We start from the raw sequence: 21,819 nt of genomic DNA, 5'->3' as shown, positions 1-21,819 counted from the left end.
GGTACACACATACTTATGGTATTGACTACTTTGAGACATTCTCGCCCACTGTTCGTATGAACTCAATCCGAATTATGTTCTCTTTGGCTGTTAATCTTTTGTGGCTCATGTATCAGCTTGATGTGAAGAATGCTTTCTTGTATGGTGATTAGACTCCGACGGTCTTTATGGAGCAACCTCCGGGTTATGTTGCTCAGGGGGAGGATGCTACTAAGCTTTGTTGTCTCAAAAAGACAATTTATGGCCTTAAACAAAGTCCCAAGGTGTGGTTTGATAAGTTTAGCGGTATTCTTGGAACTATTGGTTTCAAGCAATGCAAGTCTGATCGTTCAGTCTTTGTGCGACATCAAGCATCGGGCATTGTCATTCTCATTGTGTATGTTGATGATATACTCATGTCTGGAAGTGATGTTCGTGGAATTGAGGAAACTAAGAAATATTTGCAGCAACATTTTGTTATCAAGGATCTGGGGCGTACTAAGTAATTCTTGGAAATTGAAATTGCACACGGAAATTTTGGAGTGTCTCTGTCTCAGCAAATGTATGCTACAGATTTACTGAAAGAAATTGGATTACTTGGACAAAGCCTGTTGATACTCCTATGGAAGTTGATCCAAGTGTTTGGGATGACAGTGGAGAACTCTTGGAGGATAAAGCTAAGTATAAACGTCTTGTTGGAAAGCTTATCTACTTGACAGTAACAAGACCTGATATTTCCTTTGTTGTTGGCTTGGTCAGTCAGTTTCTAGATAAGCCTAAGCAAGTTCATTGGGATACAGCTATTCGAATTCTTCAATATATCAAGAAATCTCCTGGTAAAGGATTGTTATTTAAAAAGAATGGTCATCTAAACATTGAAGGATATTATGATGCTGATTATGCCGATTCTAAGTCTGATAGAAAGTCTACTTCTGGATATTGCACCTACTTGGGAGGAAACCTGGTAACTTGGCGAAGTAAGAAACAACATACTGTTGCGAGATCGTGTTGCGAGATCGTCTGCTGAGGCCGAGTATAGAGCTATGGCTCATACTGCTACTGAGATGACCGGAGTCAAGAATCTACTTGGAGAAGTGGGGTTCACTTTCAAAGAACCTTTACCTATGCATTATGATAACCAAGCTGCAATCTATATTGCTAATAATCCGGTTTTTCATGAGAGGACTAAACATATTAAAGTTGATTGTCATTTCATTCGAGAGTGTGTTTTGAATCAGACAATTACTACTCCTTTCACTTCATCGGCCAACCAGATTGCTGATATCTTCACAAAACCGTTGCCGGTGAAATGTTTTTCAGAACTTTGTACCAAGCTGGACATGATCAATATATACGATCCAGCTTGAGGGGGAGTGTTAAGATCTTATATGTATTCTGTTCCACATCGGTAATGTAACATAGCCTAGCTTTATCTTTTGTACTATATACATGTTACCTATGTTGAATAATAATATACACTACTACTTTCTTCACTTCATGCGATAATTGGTTATAGTCAACCCCTTCGCCTAAAATAATCATACAACTTAATCCTAGATTATATCTTAGTAGTAATATTTTATCTAGAGTACTATTTTATCCACACAGTTACTACTACCCCACACATCGATGTAGATTCCACATATTATTTCAGTCTTTGATACATTCAAAATTCGGTATATGCCAAGACTGCAACGAATCTTGGAAGTTGGAACCTGGAACCGCATGCTGCATTCGAGGGGAAGACTATTTTTATCTGAAATTGCAAACAAGGATAAGTAGTTTGTCATTAGCATCACAAAAGGGAAGAACTTCCAACCAAATGTTGGTTACTTCTAATTTACAACGTTGATTACTCAGACCCCTCTTCCCTCCCCCGTTATCATTTCATTACGAATTTATGATAAGTAGAATTCTTAACCGAAAAGAAGGCAGATCAAACATCCACATCAAATAAGAGTTTTGATCTACCAACCTTAGCAAAAGCACTCTTGATCCATCAACTTCGTAGTTTTTAGCTGGACACATGCCAGAATGATACAAAAAGCCTGAGATGTACAGTTTATATATAAGTCATTTACTTGATGATTTCAAGCCGTAGCACAGGAAAATATTACAAGTTGTGAGTGCAATGACCGAGCAATCATTGATATTGGAGACCTGACAAGGACGGACCAAGGATTTTAAAAATGGAAGGGCAAAATTACAAGTCTCTGTTTAACATAAAATTGGACAGTTTAAGTTATATTTTTTAATATTAAAACAGAAGAAAATACAGAACACGGCCGTAATATAATTTACTAAAACCATCAAGAAACACAAATAACACACAAGTCCAAGTACAAACAACATATAGGGGTCAAGGAAATAAAGATACCAGCCTGAGAGCAGTCTCTAGATCTCTTAATGCGTTGGTCATCTTATCCACATATTACTAAGAAAATCGGAGAGCCTAAAAGTATATGCAGCACAATTGTTAATGAGTAGATAGATAAATAGAGAATAAGATTGAGAAATTTGGTATGAAAGGAAGGCATAGTATTGGAAAAAAGTTAGGAATTTAAAAGAATCATTAAAACATGATCTATAATGTTTGAGTTCCAGAGTAATGATTTTTGTCTCAATTTTGATAGTTAAAAATACACTCAAGTTCATAAACTCAAAATTAAACTATTTTTAGTGCGAGTTTGATAAAATTGGTATTTGATCATATTATTTTTTTATTGGTTTGTAATTGTAAGTATTCAATAATTTGACACATTACAAGGATATATCTAAGGATAATATAATACTACTGTATAATTACATATCATCTTTGTAATAATCATGTTCCCGTTTTCCCACAAAAAAAGTAATAAGTATAATTAAAAATAGGTATAGATCATCTCCTCGAAAAATATTGGTGCTAATATTTATAGCCATGCAGATAACAAAACTTTATGCTCATTCGTCTTACATATGGAAGGAAGAAATATCTGATCCCACACTTTTGGGAATGAATATTCTTTCATAAGGTCGCAATTCCGAATGTCCAATTAAACCATGCATGAAATCAGAAATGACGTAGGAAAAGTCATCCCATTCCTACGCCATCTATCTTTCCATAAGATGATAAGCACACATCAGGAAATAGGCAAAAGGGAGAAAATAAATCAGGGCATGAAAAGGTTTACCTAATATCTTTGGCAATTACGGTATTTCCATCTTCAGCTCCAAGATGGCGGAGGACAACTTCCTCAAGACGACCATCACGATATGCATGCTGTAAAGCAGAGTACTTATGACTTATTAGATATGAACAAATCCGTTCATTGTGTGAACTCAAAAGTACCAGTGGAGGGTAAATAGCATTTTAATGTCAAATTCATCCTGCTGAATTCCACACTCATGTTTTTTTCAAAGCAGTGCCTCCTCACACCCAGTCGAATTTTCTAAATTACTGAGAGGAAAAACATTCTCATCTAAAATCATGTAAACAATGAAGCACTCTTTTCCATTACTCAGTTAAAACAAACTCATTTTCTTTCCTATTCAACTTGAATAGCGGTTACATACAGCTTTGCAACTACTGGACCAGATTAAAGGCTCTTTGTTGTGTTTAATGGCTGCACAAAGAGGCCTAGCATGTAAAATAAAGAAAACAACTGCAAGGATGATACAGAGAACTGCAGGTTGGGCCTACAAATGGTTAGTTCAAGATATGGGTCGAGCATACCAGAAACTGAAGATGGGGATAGAGGAAAGAGGGACATCTACCAGCTAAATGACATCGACAAGATTAAAAGACCGCAAATAAGGTTGCACCTTATATCAATGTTATCAATCTCGTATGGCGGCTTATGGCGGTTCGCCTAAAAACCGCCACGGGGATATGGCTTATTAGTATGGCAGATATGGCGGTCAATAATTAAATTAATAAAATAATACTTATATATTTATATATAATTCAAAAATTAGAAAATAAAAAAAAATATCATCTAAAACTCTTAAAACAATTCATAAAGCATAAAATACAACTCTAACATCCATGTTTCTTGCATAATGCCCCATTCCTAAATGCAGTACACACGCAATGTTGTCAAATGGAGGATATGGCGGTGCTATGGCAGTGCCATGGTCCTATGGCGTTTCCACCACCGAACGCCATGCCATAGCGCCGCCATATCCGCTATTTGATAACATTGCCTTATATCAACGATGAAAGTGAGAGAAACAACTAAACTATAGTTTATGACCCAATCTGAAACAAGTATACAATGATTCTGAAGATGAAAAAACAATTCGGCTACAATGAGAAAATAAGATGTTGCCATTTCTGTAAGCACTAAGTTAAAAGAAAATTGATTGACATCTTCAGTAGCAAAGCTAAAATTAATTCTCGGTACTTTCAAAAGAAAATCAAGGAACTTCATTTTTTCCTCTTAAAAAATTTCGGCACCATCAAACAAATTTTCTGTAGCAAACTTGTCTTAACCACTAAAATAACTATAGTAGTAGTGTAGACTGTAGTACTAACAAAATTCAATCCATCTCTCTCTCTCTCTCTCATGAAACTTTAAATTCGAAAGTTAAGCTAGAAGGCTAATGACACACCATTTATGAGTAGAAGTCAAGGCAGGTGAACAAATCCAATTATGTGGCAGGCAGTCCATGAATAAAATAGTGCACAATTCTAATTTGTAAGAAACTCAATGCAGCAGAGTTTCTGTATACCTTTTCTATTAATGGAATAGAAGAAAATGCACTTACCTTATAAAAACAACTCGTGCCAAATGGGCAGGTCCCATTCCCGTAGTCAAAGTGCCTGCAATCAATAGATCTGAAAGATGCTTTCCTATCAGTGTGAGGAATAGGAGGAATAGAAGCAGTAAAGCGATAAGGGAGCTCAACTTTACCTCAGCTTGGACTTGTAACTGTCAACAATTTCTTGCTTATCGTCTTTAGAGGAATACCAAATTACACTTGGAATCACAAAATATGAAAGTTTCCTACATATAGGGCATGATCTTAATGCAGGATTAGCATCCATGCCAGATGACCGTGAAGTACTACGCCAATTCCTGATGCATGATACACAAAATGGATGATCGCACTCTGACAATATCCCAAATTTACGTTCAGCTGCCGTAGGTTTTGAGAGGATCTTCTCAAGACAAACACTGCATTCTATTTCTTGACTATGTGTCAATGCTTCTAAGTGTTTTTGTCTCTTTTCACATGTTTTCATGTGTTCTTCTCTCTCTTGAGGCCTAAAAGGATGCAAGCAATGCTTCCTGCAGGTAGGACAAACATCCCCATGAACTCGATGGCAACTCACACCATGTGGACATTCCCCGGCAGCAGCAAAAGAGCATATTGGTTGGTCAGCAGGATCTACATCCCTAAAGTCTGCCAAATCATCATCACCTTGTAGAGTATCAGAATTCCCAGAATTCTCTCCCCATGCTGGTGTAAAAGGAGGATGAACTGGTAAGTTAGAAGCTGAATGTTCAAAACTAACACCAGTGGTAGCACCGGAGACTAATGTCGCAGCTGTGGTGGAAGAAAGATCTGCTGATGATGATGAAGCTGGCGACTGTAACTGAGAAACTTTGACGTGATCATATCTACAACGAGTGCCATAAGCACAAGCTCCTTTCTGGTAAAACGTACATATCTGCAGTAATATGCATATGCCAAAGAATGAGGTTATATTAAAACATTAAAAGTGGCTACTAGCAATGTTATCAAATAGCGGATATGGCGGCGCCATGGCGCTATGGCATGGCGTTCGGTGGTGGAAACGCCATAGGACCATGGCACTGCCATAGCACCGCCATATCCGCCATTTGACAACATTGCGTGTGTACTGCATTTAGGAATGGGGCATTATGCAAGAAACATGGATGTTTTGTATTTTATGCTTTATAAATTGTTTTAAGAGTTTTAGATGATATTTTTTTTTTATTTTCTAATTTTTGAATTATATATAAATATATAAGTATTATTTTATTAATTTAATTATTGACCGCCATATCTGCCATACTAATACGCCATATCCCCGTGGCGGTTTTTAGGCGAGCCGCCATACGAGATTGATAACATTGGCTACTAGTTCTAGCAGGTTAGCAGAAACTCACATTATTAGGTGGGGCCTTCCAATCATGTGAATACTCACAGTGTTCCCCTTTTAGACATGCACCATGAGCAAAGAATTTGCAGAGAACCCTGAAGCAATAATAATCATCAGAAATCCCAGTAATGGACCTATCTTGTTTTTCAATAAAAAAATGGCTGAAGTCTATGATCTCCACAACAAAACTAGAACCCTTTATAAGCACACAGAGCCCGGAAGGAACAAGAAATCATTAAAAGTCAGTTTAAAGAAATGTCCTCTCAAGTGATGCAACAACTCCCAAGACCAGTGATTGCAACTGGGTTGAAGGCTTCCAAATTGTCATTTTCCATCCTCTTAAAACAGTCTAGTATATGTTATTTTTAACAAGGGAGAACAGTGCAATGCAGACAGTCAGCGACTTCAGCAAGGTGTTCTTCTAGTTGATTCAAATAGAACTATTGTGTTGGAGATCAATACCCCCAAGAGTAAGTTTATCGCTAGCTTAGCATTCAAACATTCAGCCTCACAGAGATTACTTTTGTGGGTCTATCTTCAACAAAGACTTGGGCCGTACACTATGCACTAAAATGGAAAGAATTAATGTGGGAAGTGTCATGCTAATGACCTCCTTAAAAACTGCTCGATAGGAAACTCATATTCCATCTAAGTGAACAACTCGACTTTCTATTAGCAACTAATAAGTTTTCAAAACATGTTATACAACTACAGTCATAGACTGATCAAACCTTAAGAAACTGCCCATAACTATGATTGCTAAAACTCAAAAGCAAATCAACGTGTTCTTTAAAACATATTTTAGGATAAATAAGCTCATGATAGATGTACATTGGAATTACATACGAAGAGAGATATCTTCGGTTGACGAAGTCAAATGATTGTTATTCTGATGATTAAATAAACGTTTTCCTTATCTTCAAATTTCGATACCTCCTTTTCTAAAAAAATCGCTACCTTCGAGCTAACCAAATTGGTATAAACGGATTCCAAGTTCGAGAAATCAACATAAAATATCCTAATATTTTCTCTGCAATCGGCGTATAAATAATTCATAAAAGTTATCAAATCAAAACTAATCGAATACAAAATCATTAGAAAATCGGAAAAGCTAACAAACAATTCCAGATGATGTATTATGGTTTCAATATCTGCTCACCGTTTAGACATGTTGTAGCTGCAAATCCGTGAGAAATCCGCGAAATTTTTCGATGATAACGATGAGAGCTTTTACTCGGTGCAGAAAAATACGGGCATGCCGGAGTGAATTTAGGGATTTTGGCGGTTGGGATGTTGGTGAACTGGTTTCCATTATGATCCTCAAGCTTCATGTTTATCGCATGAAGGTCCCAAATCTAAGACGTAATTTCTTTCCAGGACATAAATAGTGAGAAATTGCGCATATACACAAATTTGAATAAATTACTGTCTGATGCCATCAAAGTTCCAAGTACATTTACAACTAATACATTAATTCTAAAAAAAATTGCTAACTAGTTAAAATTTAAGAATAATTGAAGATATGTGCGTTTAGACTGCTTAAATAATTAGTAATAAGTTATTCATAATGGGGGTGTTCGGTTGGCAAGATTAAATCTCATGATTAAATATATATCATGTTTGGTTCATAAGATTGAACCATTTAACTTAATCCTAGATTGATAGTCTCATGATAATTAGTCATAGCCTCCCCCTCCAACTAAAATAATCACACAACTTAATCCTAGATGGATAGTCTCATGATATTAGTTATGACAACCGAATGCCAATTGAACTGATTATTATTGATTATTAGTTAATCGATAATTGTCTATGTTGGTTACGTGTTAGGTTCCCGGTTATCACATTATGATAGATACAATTCTCGGTTAGAATCAAGAGCCACTCAATTTAATCAAGTGAACTATACTATGTCTTGATATTTCGATTTAAGTATATGGTGTTTTATATAATCCATAAGAAATTTCACCATAAGTTTCACAAAAAAAAAAATTTGTATTCAATAGATTTTCATCACCACAAAGAGCAGCAAGATGACAACTTTCGTTCATAATTGATATTCCTTTCGTCCCACAAAAATATGCACTATTTTTTATTTAGTTTGTTCCACGAGAATATGCACTTTCTAATTTTGAAATCTTTTTTCTTTTTAATGAGGTAAGACTCATTTTCCACTAACAATACTTTGGTTTCATTTTCTCTCTACACCTCTCTTACTTTATCAATTTTGCATTAAAGTCCGTGCCGAACCCAAATTGCATATTCTTTTAGGACGAATGAAGTATTCATTATAGCAACTATAGTACTCCCTCCGTTCGCCATTAGGAGTCCCATTTCATGGCGGCACGAGTTTTAAAAAATGTTAAGAAAGTGAGTGGAAAAAAGGTAGTGGATTATGAGTCCCACTTGTATATATTAGTTTTAAATGAAATGTGAGAGAAATGAGTTAGTGGAAGGTGAGATCCTATTACCATTTATGGTAAAAATTAATTGGGACTCTTATTCGCGGACGGACTAAAATGGAAAAATAGGACTCCTATTCGCAGACATGTTTTGCAAGATTAGCAGAGATGATATCTTTTAAATCGGTTACAGTTGAGATATTCAAGAATTTTTCACGTACAAGGTTCTTAATTCAGTAGTTTAAATAAATGTTTATTTCGTTTGTATTGTCAAGTCTAAGATGAACCTAAATATGACTTTTAACATTCCATTTCGGTTATCTTCATTTTATTATTCTCTCTTTTACTTAACCATTTCTCTACTTTAACTATTTATTATCATTTTTACAAAACGAGTGCTCAAAAGTGACCGAGACTGCTAAAGCGGGACGGAGGGAGTAATCTATTAATCAACTAACCGATCTGTTTAGTAAGCTAATCAATTGACAAATGGTTTTGATTACGGTTCCTAATAGTTGTTGTGACCAGCACCAGCTCGGTTGATCGAGCTTTTGGGTTAGGTTGACAACTTAACTAATCATTTAACATTTATAAAGGTAGTGATTTATTTATTTATTTTCTCTAAAAGGATTGTTGAAGAGTATTATTAATTTGGTATGAATTCATTCTTGGGTCGGCAACTCAATAGTCAAAGGGGCCGACAGCTAGTTGGGCTTTGGGGACACCTTTTCATCTCGCTAAACGTCCATTTTCGTTTATAATTCAATAAACAAATAAAGAGAAAATGAAGACTCCACTAATTTCGAATTTGCAAGCATGCTTTAGGACTTTTTTTACTACTCCCAATATTAAATAAATAGTACATACTTTCGCTCTATAAATGTATCCCTCGATTTTGCTCACACAGCCGTTTTCAGTGTGTTCCAATTGTGTAAGCTCAAAGCGGATAGCTCTCCATCTCTCATCTTGTAAGCAGAGGTAACCGCACTCTTCATTTCTCCCAAATTCATCGATTCAATCACTAAGCTCGATTTATTTTGTAATTTCCCTCTATCGTCTACCGTTGCTCTTGTTTTCTTCAGTTTGTATAAAATTGTTCTGTTTCAGCTGTTCACTTCTGTAATTCTCGGCTTGATTTATGATTTCCTCTCATATATTGTACTCAAATTCTAGATCTGAACGATGTGGACGCACTAATGCAGTTATTTTAAGATTTAGTAGCTCTCTTTGTGACAGCATCTTTCACCTACTTTTTTGTTTATTTCCTTTTTGATGCAGAGTTTCTAAAATTTCACATCTTGAGTGTTGCAGGATTTAATGTGTGATCTTACTAGTGATTGTTGTTCGTGTTTTATCGATTAGTGGCAGTATGTTCACCTACTTTTTGTTCATTTTCCTCATTTTTTTTGGGTGACTAGTATTTTGCAGACCTTGTCACACTTGTTGACTTTTGGATCAAGAATTTAAAATTACTAATAACAAATTTATTTTAGTTACTTGAATCACAGCTGTGACTTGTAATTTTTATAATCATGGCATTTTCAACATAATTTTAAAATCAGCATTGCAAATCCATCACATTGTTTGTAATTATAGTTGCTATCATAAATAATTTTGGATGATTATTTAGCTGGGTTATATATGTGTGACTGCATAACTATGTAATTTTTGAAATTCGCCTCCAAGTCCAACCTGTCCATCCTCTTTTTGTGCATGTCTGCACACACATGCTGATTTATTTATTGTATTGTTGGTAATACCATTACTCATCCATTTTCTGTATTTTGTTTTACTTAACTAAAGCCTGAGTGTAATCTTAGGGCATGAGATATTGTTTTGGCACAACTCCATCTTACAACAACCTGAAGTGAATCCTACTCCAAATGTCAAATACCGTTAATCTTGTATCGGTTGATGTTTTCTTTCTGCAATATTTTTTGCCATGAATGCATAGGTGGATGCTTATCTGATAGGCTGATATTGCTTTTGTTTTGCTCAAAAATCAGTTTCTGTTGTTGTTAAAACCTAAAGGACAAAGGTGATATCTATGTTGCTTGCATTTTGATTTTGACCTTTCCTACATATATTTAATGCACAGCGCTTTGTTTTCTAATGTGTAAATTCTTAATTTGAAAAGGTAGCAATGACTATGGATCAGCCACACTACCCTTCCACTGTTCAGAAGGTGGCTGGGCAGCTTTTCAAATCCACCCCTACTCAGCGTTTCGGGGCATTTGAAGGTTGTCAGCCTCGGCCATCTTTATATCAATCACAATATAAATATGGGAACTACACAAATGCTGCATTGACATATCCTTCTCAAATGAATTACGACCTTTCTGTGGTCAAGTCTGCTGTCTCCCCGGTTTTTGCTCAAGCCCCTGCAGAGAAAGGATTTGCGGGCTTCGCTATTGATTTTCTCATGGGTGGAGTCTCTGCTGCGGTGTCTAAAACAGCTGCTGCTCCTATTGAGCGTGTGAAACTTTTGATACAAAACCAGGATGAGATGCTTAAGACTGGTAGATTGTCTAAACCATATGGAGGCATCGGTGAATGTTTCTCGAGAACAATCAAAGAAGAAGGATTTGGTTCTTTGTGGAGAGGGAACACTGCTAATGTGATCCGTTACTTCCCAACACAGGCAAGTTATATGAATTTTATTTTCTGGACACGCTTTTTCACTATGTTTCCTTTCCCCCTAGAGTATAAATGCTCAATAAAATCTTTTGAATTGATTGCAGGCCTTGAATTTTGCATTCAAGGATTACTTCAAGAGGCTTTTCAACTTTAAGAAAGATAGAGATGGTTACTGGAAATGGTTTGCTGGGAACCTGGCTTCAGGTGGTGCAGCTGGTGCTTCTTCTCTCCTCTTTGTTTACTCTCTGGACTATGCTCGTACTAGATTAGCAAATGACGCCAAGGCAGCAAAGAAGGGTGGAGAGAGGCAGTTCAATGGCTTGATTGATGTCTACAGGAAGACTTTGGCGTCTGATGGCATTGCCGGACTGTATCGTGGATTCAACATATCATGTGTCGGAATCATTGTTTACCGTGGTCTCTACTTTGGAATGTACGATTCTTTGAAGCCAGTTCTTCTCACTGGCACGCTACAGGTATCTTTAACTCTAAATATATGAATCTTCATCTTCATTTGAATATTTTCGATTGTACTGACATAACTGTCTATGAAATAATTTTCTGGTTTTAGGATAGTTTCTTTGCTAGCTTTGCCCTGGGTTGGCTGATCACAAACGGTGCTGGTCTTGCATCGTACCCAATTGATACCGTTCGCAGACGTATGATGATGACATCTGGTGAAGCTGTAAAATACAAAAGCTCATTGGATGCTTTCTCTCAGATCTTGAAGAACGAGGGTGCCAAATCTCTGTTCAAAGGTGCTGGAGCTAACATTCTGAGGGCCATTGCTGGTGCTGGTGTGCTCGCTGGCTACGATAAGCTGCAGTTACTCGTCCTCGGAAAGAAATACGGATCCGGTGGCGCTTAAAAATGCTCTGATGATGATGATAATCAATGATGATGAGGGCTTGGGTTTTTCACCGATAACAAACGGTTTATACAATTTTGAATAATATGTTGATGGGGCATATGTTTATCCCCAAAACTGTGTTGCTTTTCATTTAATATTGGATTGTAGGCTGACAAAGCAGCTGAGGGCCTGATTTTCGGATTTAATACTTGGTCTAGTGAAGTTTAATGTAGACCTGTTGGCAGGTACATTACTCAGTTACTCCCTATTTACTGAGTGTTTCTTATGAGTTTGTTTCCAAATAATATTACATCACATTTAGTTCTTCTGTTTTAAGAGAGCTGCATCATTTTTTGAGAATATTTAACGTTTATCTTATGGGAGAATATTCTGTTTAAATATTGAGAAGGATAACGAAAGTGACTTTGATTTTCTTTTTTGGGATTTGTTTGTATCCAAAATGGCAAGTTTTTATTGTGGTAAAATCATATCAAAGTAAAGAATTAGGCTGGAAACTTTGTTTCTGTTATTGATAATAACATCTGTACAAACGTAATACAACACTTTTATAATGCTGAGAATAACTACTTTACCTAACTTCTATTCATAACTGACAACCATAACTTCCGTAAAGTGACATTATTATCCTAATAATAACCAACACCTAACTTATCCTATATTTATAGAATTAATTGAATCAACTTTCAACAGTTTTAACTTGCAGCATTCAAATATTTACCTTTAAACGTCTGATTGTATTAAAAAGGGGTATTTCTTTTGTAGTTCTAGGCCATATTTAACATTCCATAAGTGTACCGAACTTTCTTTTTCTGCTTTGGGAGAGACGCATGACCCTCATGCGTCTCCCATTAATGAAACGCATGACGGAAGATGCGTTTTTGAGTAAGACGCATGAGTGACATGCGTCTTTCAATTTTTATTTTTTTAACGACGCATAAGCGTCATGCGTCATAGGGAGAGAGACACATCCTTCACATGCGTCGCTTTTTTTTAAAATTTTATTAGACGACGCATGACCGTCATGCGTCGTAGGGAGAGACGCATGAGGGTCATGCGTCTCTAATTTGCATAAAACAGACGAGACCAGACGTGACATAGGCATAGGCAGACGCGAGGCAGACGCGAAAAGGGCGATTTCTTTGGCGATTCCGGCGATTTCCCGTTATACTCCAGTAAGTTTTCTTCAATCTTTCAATGTTCCTCCCTTATTTGTTGTTTATTTGCATATTTTGTGTAGGTTTCTCTCAATTTTGTAAATTTGGGTTTATAACAAATTGTTGAATTTTGGCCGATGTTTTGTTGTTTTGTTAATTGTAATGGATGTTATTGGTGAAATTCATTATATTGTATAGTTTTTGATATGTTTGAGTTGCTTGGTGTTGTGATTTTGGTTGTTATTGGAGAAGAGAGTAGGGGTTGAAATGTATATTGTAATTTAACCTTCTAATTTAGTAGTTATATGTAAATTAGGCCTTATAAATCATGAATTGTGATGAATTGGAGTTTCTAATATATAGTATTCAATGGATTAGGAGTTAATCATTTGGTTTATAATGTTTTGTTGTTTTGATGATGAATTTGAATTTATATGTTATTTGTATTTTAAATGTGAGTTTGTAATTCTTGTTTTGTGAATATGTTATTAGATTAGATGGAAACTTCAAGTTCTAGCGGACAGTTATTATATGGACCTGAGGATCCGTAAGTGCTATATCTTTAGAAAAAACACATTTCAAATAAACTACTGAAAGATGGCACAACACAACTTTTCAAAGTTCGACGGACGGAAAGTAAGACATGGGAGGTGGACATTCATGACAATGTGAGGTATTGCCTTGACATATTTGGTTTCAAAGGCGTGATGGATTGTGGGAAGTCGATGAAGGTCGACAATGAGCTTATCACGGCTTTGATTGAGCGTTGGAGGCCGGAGACACACACTTTCCATCTATCGATTGGAGAGGCGACGGTGACCTTAGAAGATATGCAAGCCATTTGGGCCTTGAGAGCAGACGGTCGCGTTTTCACAGGTCGTGACCATCATGTCGGATATTCCGATTGGCCTAGCAAGTGCTGAGATTTGTTGGGATGGATACCAGATACAAACACAGAGACAAAGAAAGACGGTTTGCTGATGACCGCTCTGATCAACCAAACGAGGATACCTTTGGGTGATGACCTACCTACATATGTATACATCCAAAGGGCACTTATCCATGTCCTAATTTTGTTAGGAGGATTCATTCTACCGGACACCACGGGGTGTAAGGTTCCTTTTATGTGGTTGAATGCATTTGAGGATCCGGACGAGGTACAGAATATTAGTTGGGGAAGTGCGGCTTTGTCGTACCTGTATCATTATCTGTGCGAGGCTTCCATGGATAAGAGGAAAGAGTTGGGTGGGCCTATGATGCTTCTGCAGCTATGGGCGTGGGAAAGAATGCCCACATTAAGCCCGTCGCTCATAGGAGCGCTCGTGCACGAACCATATACGCCATGCGGCGCCAGGTATATAGTTAAATATTTATTTGTTTATGCATCTTGGGTTATTTTTTTTACATCAATTTTATTTATAGGTGGAAAGGAACTACGCAAATAGGAAATGCTCCTAGATATTCGGTTGAGCATTACCGTGATCAAATATCCCTGGTCAGACCTGACCAGGTGAATTTTATTTAATGTTGACTTAATTTATGAATTTATCATGAAGTTAATTTAGCGTTTGCATTGTTGGTTTGTAGTTTCTGTGGACGCCATATGCACATTGCATACTGCCTGACTACTGTAGTGATGTGAATGGATGCTCCTTGTGCGACACTTACTTGGTGTGTTGAGCTTATGTCGAGGCACATTAGGCTGGACGAGTGCGCCGACAGTTTAATCGGTACCAGGATATTCCTCAATTTGTAGATAGGATGCTAAAAAATGCTGATCATTTGGGCAAAAATGATCGGCGTGGTAAGAAGGGTAATAATTGGGAAAACACGCATCAGTTCTACATTGGGGAGTGGGACATGAGGTATGAAAGGTTCCAGGCAACCGAAGACGCCGCGACGATGTCCATGAACATTCCTATGAGTCCGGGGTATATGGCGTGGTATAACAAGATTACAGTGACGTACCTGACTCAACCTGGGGTACGGTCAACTGCTGGGATGAATGAGTCGGCTTCTTCGACGAGATTACTTGTAAGTTTGTTATATTAAACTATATGCTTTCATGTGTTATAGATTGTTTCGTATTGATATTTGTATTATTTTTTTATCTAGGTTGAGGGTTTTCAACAGGTTTGGCATTTAACTACTGAAGAAGAAATGGACCCAAGAATGCGGCAGATTTGAGAAATTGCTAGGCATGTCCTTCAGTCTACGAACCACGCCGATGTCATGGAGTACCCGGCTTCCTAACACCAAGATGTGGTCATGCCTTATCAACCACAAGTAATTCCACCACGTCGTGGAGTGACTGGTGTTCGGACTGGTGGACACGGTTTCACAAAATAGTTTAGGATGTCGCAGCCGCATCCTGATTATGTAGTACCAGAGCCGATGAATCCAGAGCATGACCCACCTCAGTGGTCTTTTATATCCGATGCATGAGTCTCAATCACAGTGGGACTGTCCCATGTATTCTCCAAGCCAACATGAGCCTGATTGGAATCGTCGCCCCTATTCACAAAGCCAAGATGTGCCGCAATGGAGTGGAGCCTGAGCATCAGTCGATTCATTCTTCCAAAATTATCAGTTTGTGCCTCATGTACAAGTTGAAGAAGAAGATGATGATGATGATGAAGGAGAAGAAGAAAATGATGGAAGAGAAGAGGAAAATGAGGAAGAAGAGGTTGTTCAGAACATCCATGTCCAACCTCGACCAGTTGCGGAAGGTTCATCACGCGGCGGGGTTCGGAAGATCATGAGCAAAGTGTACATGAGATTGTCAACCAGGAAGAATAAATAAAATGAGGAAGAAGAGGTTGTTCAGAACATCCATGATGCACACCTCCCTTTGGTATTTCACCACATGAATTCTTACATGATCCAAAAACCACTCCAAACTGTCGCCAGTTTCTTCATCAACAACAGCATATGCAATTGGCAGACATTTTTTGTTAGCATCAACACCACAAGCAACAAGCAACTTACCTTTAAATCGTCCTCGAAGGTGAGTCCCGTCTATTGTTAAAACTGGTTGGCACTCTTGGAAAGCATGTATAGCAGGCCTAAGTGCCTAGAACACGTAATAGAAGACTTTATTACGTCCCTGGCTCAACAACTCATTGTGCCTCCACTCAACAATTGTGCATGGATTCCTTAACTGCAGTTCAAGCATGTAGTTTGGCAAATCCCTAAATGACTCCTCACATCCACCAAATACAATCTCTATAGCCCTTCTCCGTGCATACCATGCCTTCTTATAACTGATTACCACATAAATCTGTCATGAATAAAATTTCTTACGGCTGCGGCTTTGTACTCGACATTTTTAGCAACTGATGGCGAATACACAAAGCAATCATTGATGATGAAAAGTTAGCATGTCTTCTATCATTACGATGACCTTCATAACTATGGCATCCCACCCACTTTCTAATTTCCCATATACCATCATGGGCTCTTTGTGTAACAGAAACTTCCCACGAACATTCGGTCTTGCTGATAATAGTTACCCCATCTTCTGTCCTCCCTGCTGGATATTTGCATACGACATGCCACCTTCTTAATTTGCTCTCAACCACCTTAAATTATCGGTGTTGCCTCAGACTCCACATAGTAATAGTAGTCTTTACATGCAGCTTGCTATCAAATTTTGTTTCCAAATTAATCTATACGGGTGTGCTTCATCCCAGTACATAGTACTGTGTTCATTACCAACTTCAGGTACCCCAGAAGGACCACTCGGTAGTCTGCAAAAATATTTCAACCCACAGTGAACGTATTCTGGAAGTGGTTGTTCACCTTGCACGACGGGTTTACACACTATTTCCTCATCACTAGAAACATCACCTAGAGAATCATCACTTAAAATAGCATCAGATGATGATGACGACAATGGTGGATCAATGTCTCTTCGTACAACGTCAACATCAATATGCTCTTGAACATTCACTTGATTATTCATTCCAACATCAGCAGCATCTGCAGCATCTACTTGCTCATTCATACCACAATCAAAGCTCATATGTTCAACCCTTGTAGATGATCCAACACCATAATTAACAACTGGTGGGATTTCTAAATTTCCAACAGACGAATATAATTTAGAGCCTCATTGAACATAAACATCACACTGTCATCACTGTCAACCCCAGTACATATATAACTCGTACGGGTACCAAAGAGACAATGCCTCCATGATATTTCGATGGAGTGTTGAAATGAGTCTATTCTTATCTTAGCACATATCATTGCAACTAATTCAGAGAATGAAACACACGAATTCAATACGATGGAGGCTCTCGCACGAGGTGGATCATAACCAATACCCACTTGAGAAAGTTGAACTATTCTACCACCCCAATATAAACTCACAAATACTTGCATGATTTCTGCAATAATATATATACAAACCAACATCAATTATAGACAATTTTTTTCTATAAACCCTAATTTAGTAAGTTTAAGATAAATTTATTAGAAACCCTAATAATATGTAAATAAACAACAAATAAGGGAGGAATGTTGAAATATTGAACAAAACTTACCGGAATATGACGGAAAATCGCCGGAATCGCCAAGAAATCGCCGAAATCGCATGAGTTGCGCCCTTTCTCTCTTTCACTCGCGCAGATAATGAAGCTACTGCCTCTGTCCGTCTGTTTTATGCAAATTAGAGACGCATGACCCTCATGCGTCTCTCATTAAGACGCATGACAGTCATGAGTCGTCTAAAAAAATAAAAAATAGCAACGCATGACGCTCATGCGTTTTACCAAAAGACGCATGACGCTCATGCGTCTTCTTAAAAAAAGAAAAATTTGACGACGCATGTCTCTCATGCGTCTTAGCCAAAAACGCATCTCCGTCATGCGTTTTATTAACGGGAGACACATGAGGGTCATGCGTCTCTCTCAAAGCTGGAATAAAAAAAAAGTCCAGTATACTTATGGAATGTTAAATATAGTCTAGAATCAAAAAAGAATTACCCCATTAAAAAGGTCAAAATTGGAGTGCGAAAAGAAAATTCAAAGTACGCAAGATTGTTAATCAATTGACCTAAGTTGAGATCAATTGACCTAAGTTGAGAAACGTAGTTTTCTTTATCCTTTTTTTATTTGTAGGTTGTTGAAAAGTTTTACAGTGAAAATTCAGTGGCGGCTACGGCTAGGAAGTAGTAGGAAGCAACATTAATACCAACGAACGTCAAAAACAGTAGTCAATGTCGTGTTTGATTTCAAAACTGCTATCCAACACATTAAATATCTGTTCTCATTATCAATCAAAACAGCATAATTATTCTAAAAATTCTCTCTTAATTACAACAAGTATACATGGAGCAGCCAAAGCCAAACTGCCCGGGCACTGCCCAGAAAACCGCCACGGCGCAAGCACCGCCGGAGAAGGGATTTTCCGGTTTCGTGGTGGATTTCGCGATGGGCGGAGTGTCGGCAGCAGTGTCGAAGTCTGCCGCAGCGCCAATCGAGCGCGTGAAGCTCATGATACAAAACCAAGATGAACTTATCAAGAGTGGTAGGCTGTCTCGGCCGTACAAAGGGATCGGTGACTGTTTCAAGAGAACAATCAACGAGGAAGGATTTGCTTCCTTTTGGAGAGGAAACGGCACTAACGTGCTTCGTTACTTCCCCACTCAGGTATGATATAGAGTGATTTTAGTTGTCTTTTGTAGCTATACTCAAAAACAATTAATTAATTAATTAATGCTTTTATGCAGGCTTTCAATTTCGCATTCAAGGATTACTTCAAGAGCCTTTTCAATTTCAAGAAAGAGAGAGACGGGTACTGGAAATGGTTTGGCGGGAACCTGGCCTCCGGTGGCGCAGCCGGCGCTTCATCTCAGGTGATTGTTTACTCTCTTGACTATGCTCGTACTCGCCTCTCCAACGATGCCAAATCCGTCACCAAAGGAGGCCAAAGGCAATTCAACGGATTGTTCGACGTCTACCGCAAGACCTTAGCATCTGACGGCGTCCCCGGGCTGTATCGAGGATTCAACATATCGCTCCTCGGCATCATCGTCTACCGCGGCCTCTATTTCGGAATGTACGATTCTTTGAAGCCCCTCGTGCTAACCGCAGATCTGCAGGTAATATAATTAAGTTCAACATCTTGCATGCATGGTAATTAATGAGTAATGATAATGACAAAACATATACTCCATATATATATATATATATAGGATTCATTCTTGGCTAGCTTCGGGCTGGGTTGGGTTGTGACGAACGGCGCTGGGCTTGCGGCGTATCCAATCGACACTGTACGGAGAAGGATGATGATGACTTCGGGTGAAGCGGTAAAATATAAAAGCTCGTTGGATGCGTTTACTCAAATAGTGAAGAATGAGGGTGCCAAATCTTTGTTTAAGGGGGGCGGCGCCAACATTCTACGCGCCGTCGCCGGGGCTGGTGTGCTCGCGGGCTATGATAAGTTGCAGTTACTCGTTTTTGGGAACAACTATGGATCCGCATCCGCTGCTTCTTGATTTAATATCACTTCTCTTCTTTTTTTTCCCTACCAAAAGCTATGTTGTTTAGTTTCGCCAAATTATTGTTGTTTTTTTTAGTAAACTTGTCAATCTTAGGCGCATTAATAAAGAGACATAATTATTTCATTAATGTCGTTACGGCAAGCTAAAGAGACAAATAAGTACTACTACTTTCGTTGTGGATGGTTGAAGTAGCAATGATGTCCAATTATATACTCCTACTAGTAGATTATTACATCGATAGTTTAAATTATGTAGACATCTCAATTGTCTAACTCGACATTAGATTTAAACAACTAGAATTAGTATAATTGGATACAGTTTTTGGTTCAAATGCAAATTTTGAACTGAGCGTACGTAATTGCAATCATCCAAAAATTCATAATGCTCACAACCTTTTTTATTAATGATATGCCAATGAACTTACACATGTATGGTTCTGCCACGTTGAACTAATTTTTATTTTGGGTGATATTGAGTCATTCATTGACTGTAATTTTATTGTCCTAACACACTTGACACGTGGAGATGAAGAATAACCAATATCAGTCGCAACCATGACACTTACTTTAAGCCACTATTAGTTCTTCAAAACTCGGTTCAACACTAGGGAATGCAAGTGCTTCTCATTCTTATGTGTAACTTGATTTCCTAATAAAAGTAGTATGCATTAGTATATTACTAGTATTTTCAAATGTCCATATTCCTTGAGCAAATTCTACAAAATATCCTTCACAAAGTTACGAGAATAGTTAGAATGCTTAATCATGTACTCTCCCATCCCATAATAGATTTCACAAAGTTACGATGAAAGTTGCAATTTTATTGAGATTACAAGTTACAACAATTACAAATCACAAAAACCTTGAGGTCTTGAAGTCTTAAACAAAAATTTTAATACAACGAGACTACTAGTCAACAACGAAGCTAATTACAAATTACAAAAAAGACTTAGAAGTTCTGAACAATAATTTTATAAGTATATATACTCTTAGTCGGCGAAGTGGATCTTTCTACATAACTAAATTGAGGACACCTTTAGCAATTCAACTTTAAATGTTGAGTTTAGTCTAACAATCAACAATTATAGTAGAATTGTCAAAAGTTTCCCGGATTTAGCCTTATAGAGAAATCTATTTCATCGACTAGAGTATATACAAATACAATTATTTAATTGTATTTGCATATTTTTAAAGTAGAAACAAATGGGAAAAAAGAAATAAAGGAAAAAGAACTTGAGCTCAACTTAAATTTAAAATTTAAGTTGAGGTGCCTACGTATCCCCAATGCTCATTTGCATTAGGGAATCAAAGCCCACGTAGTTCTCTTACCTTACTTACCTATTTGGCTTGACCGGCGGTTGACGGTTGGCCTACGATTCATCCTCGGTGAATTCTTCTTGTGATCCCTCCTGACGATCATCCCAATCATTTTCTTGTTCTCTGACGCCAGCTTTGGCCCAATCATCAAGTAACATCATGGCTTTCATATTTTTCGCGGAGAGCTTACTTCTTGATTCATCCAACACACGCAAGCCAACACAAAAAGCGGACTCGACGGCGACAGTGGAAGCCGGAACAGAAAAAATCTCCTTGTCCATTGACGCAAGTATGGGAAAATCTTTCTCGTGTGTTCCCCACCAATCGAGGACGTCGATTTGGGCGGGAGGAGTAGGACCTTCATCACCAAAGGAAAACAGTGAATCGAAATATAAATCTAACTCACTTACCATACCTGAGGACCTTCCGCCGGTGCTGTAGCTGTATAGGTCGGCTAATTGGGATTGCGCGTCGGGGTCATCATAATCGGCTTGAAATGCGAAGCCAAAGTTATGTTGTCGAGGAGGAGGAGGAGGAGGAGGAGGTCTTCTGACTTGGTGGGTACTGTTATACTTGGTTTCATATTTGGTGTAGAGAGCACGCAAGTTAAACTCGAAGGTTTGTTGGATAATTGACCGGTTCGGGAGGTTTATTTGAAATGTTTATGAGAGGTCTACTCCGAATTCGTCACTGGTATCCGATTGCAATGCTTTAAGTGGACCAAGATCAATAGAACTCAAATTGTTATAATAAAAATCTAAAATCTTGGAGGTACCCGCTAATTTCCATTTTGGATCAAAGACCTTTGCAATCAAAAACAACGTTGGAATCTCACTGAAA

At 37.8% G+C, this 21,819-nt stretch overlaps 4 protein-coding genes across 7 annotated transcripts; 3 read left to right on the top strand and 1 right to left on the bottom strand.

Annotated features, from left to right (window-relative positions):
• Positions 1-1,954: 1,954 nt before the first annotated feature.
• LOC121757020 (putative RING-type E3 ubiquitin transferase C3H69) lies at positions 1,955-7,395 on the bottom strand. Of its 4 annotated transcripts, none has more exons than XM_042152493.1 (7): positions 7,251-7,395; positions 6,099-6,186; positions 4,875-5,635; positions 4,729-4,798; positions 3,153-3,241; positions 2,357-2,431; positions 1,955-2,139 (listed from the first exon to the last, which is right to left on the bottom strand). In XM_042152493.1, the coding sequence occupies exons 1-6, from the start codon at positions 7,259-7,261 to the stop codon at positions 2,395-2,397; spliced, it is 1,056 nt and encodes a 351-aa protein (XP_042008427.1). In that variant the 5' UTR covers positions 7,262-7,395; the 3' UTR covers positions 1,955-2,139; positions 2,357-2,394. The 4 variants fall into 4 exon arrangements, with proteins under 4 accessions (XP_042008427.1, XP_042008419.1, XP_042008442.1 ...); XM_042152485.1 differs by having other exon boundaries at positions 1,955-2,027; XM_042152508.1 differs by having other exon boundaries at positions 1,955-2,027; positions 4,729-4,783.
• Positions 7,396-9,323: 1,928 nt separating this feature from the next.
• LOC121757012 (ADP,ATP carrier protein 1, mitochondrial-like) lies at positions 9,324-12,316 on the top strand. The gene is made up of 4 exons (XM_042152474.1): positions 9,324-9,471; positions 10,631-11,134; positions 11,235-11,606; positions 11,702-12,316. The coding sequence occupies exons 2-4, from the start codon at positions 10,637-10,639 to the stop codon at positions 11,996-11,998; spliced, it is 1,167 nt and encodes a 388-aa protein (XP_042008408.1). The 5' UTR covers positions 9,324-9,471; positions 10,631-10,636; the 3' UTR covers positions 11,999-12,316.
• A 1,546-nt stretch (positions 12,317-13,862) lies between these two features.
• Positions 13,863-15,342, top strand: LOC121792819 (serine/threonine-protein phosphatase 7 long form homolog). Its single transcript, XM_042190930.1, has 6 exons — positions 13,863-14,031; positions 14,101-14,509; positions 14,578-14,665; positions 14,743-14,826; positions 14,893-15,189; positions 15,271-15,342. The coding sequence occupies exons 1-6, from the start codon at positions 13,863-13,865 to the stop codon at positions 15,340-15,342; spliced, it is 1,119 nt and encodes a 372-aa protein (XP_042046864.1).
• Positions 15,343-18,439: 3,097 nt separating this feature from the next.
• Positions 18,440-19,786, top strand: LOC121802749 (ADP,ATP carrier protein 1, mitochondrial-like). Its single transcript, XM_042202445.1, has 3 exons — positions 18,440-18,809; positions 18,890-19,261; positions 19,355-19,786. The coding sequence occupies exons 1-3, from the start codon at positions 18,489-18,491 to the stop codon at positions 19,655-19,657; spliced, it is 996 nt and encodes a 331-aa protein (XP_042058379.1). The 5' UTR covers positions 18,440-18,488; the 3' UTR covers positions 19,658-19,786.
• Positions 19,787-21,819: the final 2,033 nt, after the last annotated feature.

Source organism: Salvia splendens, chromosome 1, assembly GCF_004379255.2.
Source record: "Salvia splendens isolate huo1 chromosome 1, SspV2, whole genome shotgun sequence".
NCBI classification, from domain to species: domain Eukaryota; kingdom Viridiplantae; phylum Streptophyta; class Magnoliopsida; order Lamiales; family Lamiaceae; genus Salvia; species Salvia splendens.
Note: the sequence above shows the minus strand (reverse complement) of the source record. Positions and strands in the feature narration are given on the sequence as shown.

Bases quoted from the DNA above. Each gene is read 5' to 3' on its own strand.
- LOC121757020 (XM_042152493.1), bottom strand. The intron at 3,242-4,728 runs GTAAGTGCATTT...TCTGCTTTACAG, and splicing joins GCACGAGTTGTTTTTATAAG to CATGCATATCGTGATGGTCG. The intron at 2,432-3,152 runs GTAAACCTTTTC...ATATACTTTTAG, and splicing joins GTAATTGCCAAAGATATTAG to GCTCTCCGATTTTCTTAGTA.
- LOC121757012 (XM_042152474.1), top strand. From the start codon at position 10,637: ATGACTATGGATCAGCCACACTACCCTTCCACTGTTCAGAAGGTGGCT. The intron at 11,135-11,234 runs GCAAGTTATATG...AATTGATTGCAG, and splicing joins TCCGTTACTTCCCAACACAG to GCCTTGAATTTTGCATTCAA. The intron at 11,607-11,701 runs GTATCTTTAACT...TTCTGGTTTTAG, and splicing joins TTCTCACTGGCACGCTACAG to GATAGTTTCTTTGCTAGCTT.
- LOC121792819 (XM_042190930.1), top strand. From the start codon at position 13,863: ATGGATTGTGGGAAGTCGATGAAGGTCGACAATGAGCTTATCACGGCT. The intron at 14,510-14,577 runs GTATATAGTTAA...TTTTATTTATAG, and splicing joins TATACGCCATGCGGCGCCAG to GTGGAAAGGAACTACGCAAA. The intron at 15,190-15,270 runs GTAAGTTTGTTA...TTTTTTATCTAG, and splicing joins CTTCTTCGACGAGATTACTT to GTTGAGGGTTTTCAACAGGT.
- LOC121802749 (XM_042202445.1), top strand. From the start codon at position 18,489: ATGGAGCAGCCAAAGCCAAACTGCCCGGGCACTGCCCAGAAAACCGCC. The intron at 18,810-18,889 runs GTATGATATAGA...GCTTTTATGCAG, and splicing joins TTCGTTACTTCCCCACTCAG to GCTTTCAATTTCGCATTCAA. The intron at 19,262-19,354 runs GTAATATAATTA...ATATATATATAG, and splicing joins TGCTAACCGCAGATCTGCAG to GATTCATTCTTGGCTAGCTT.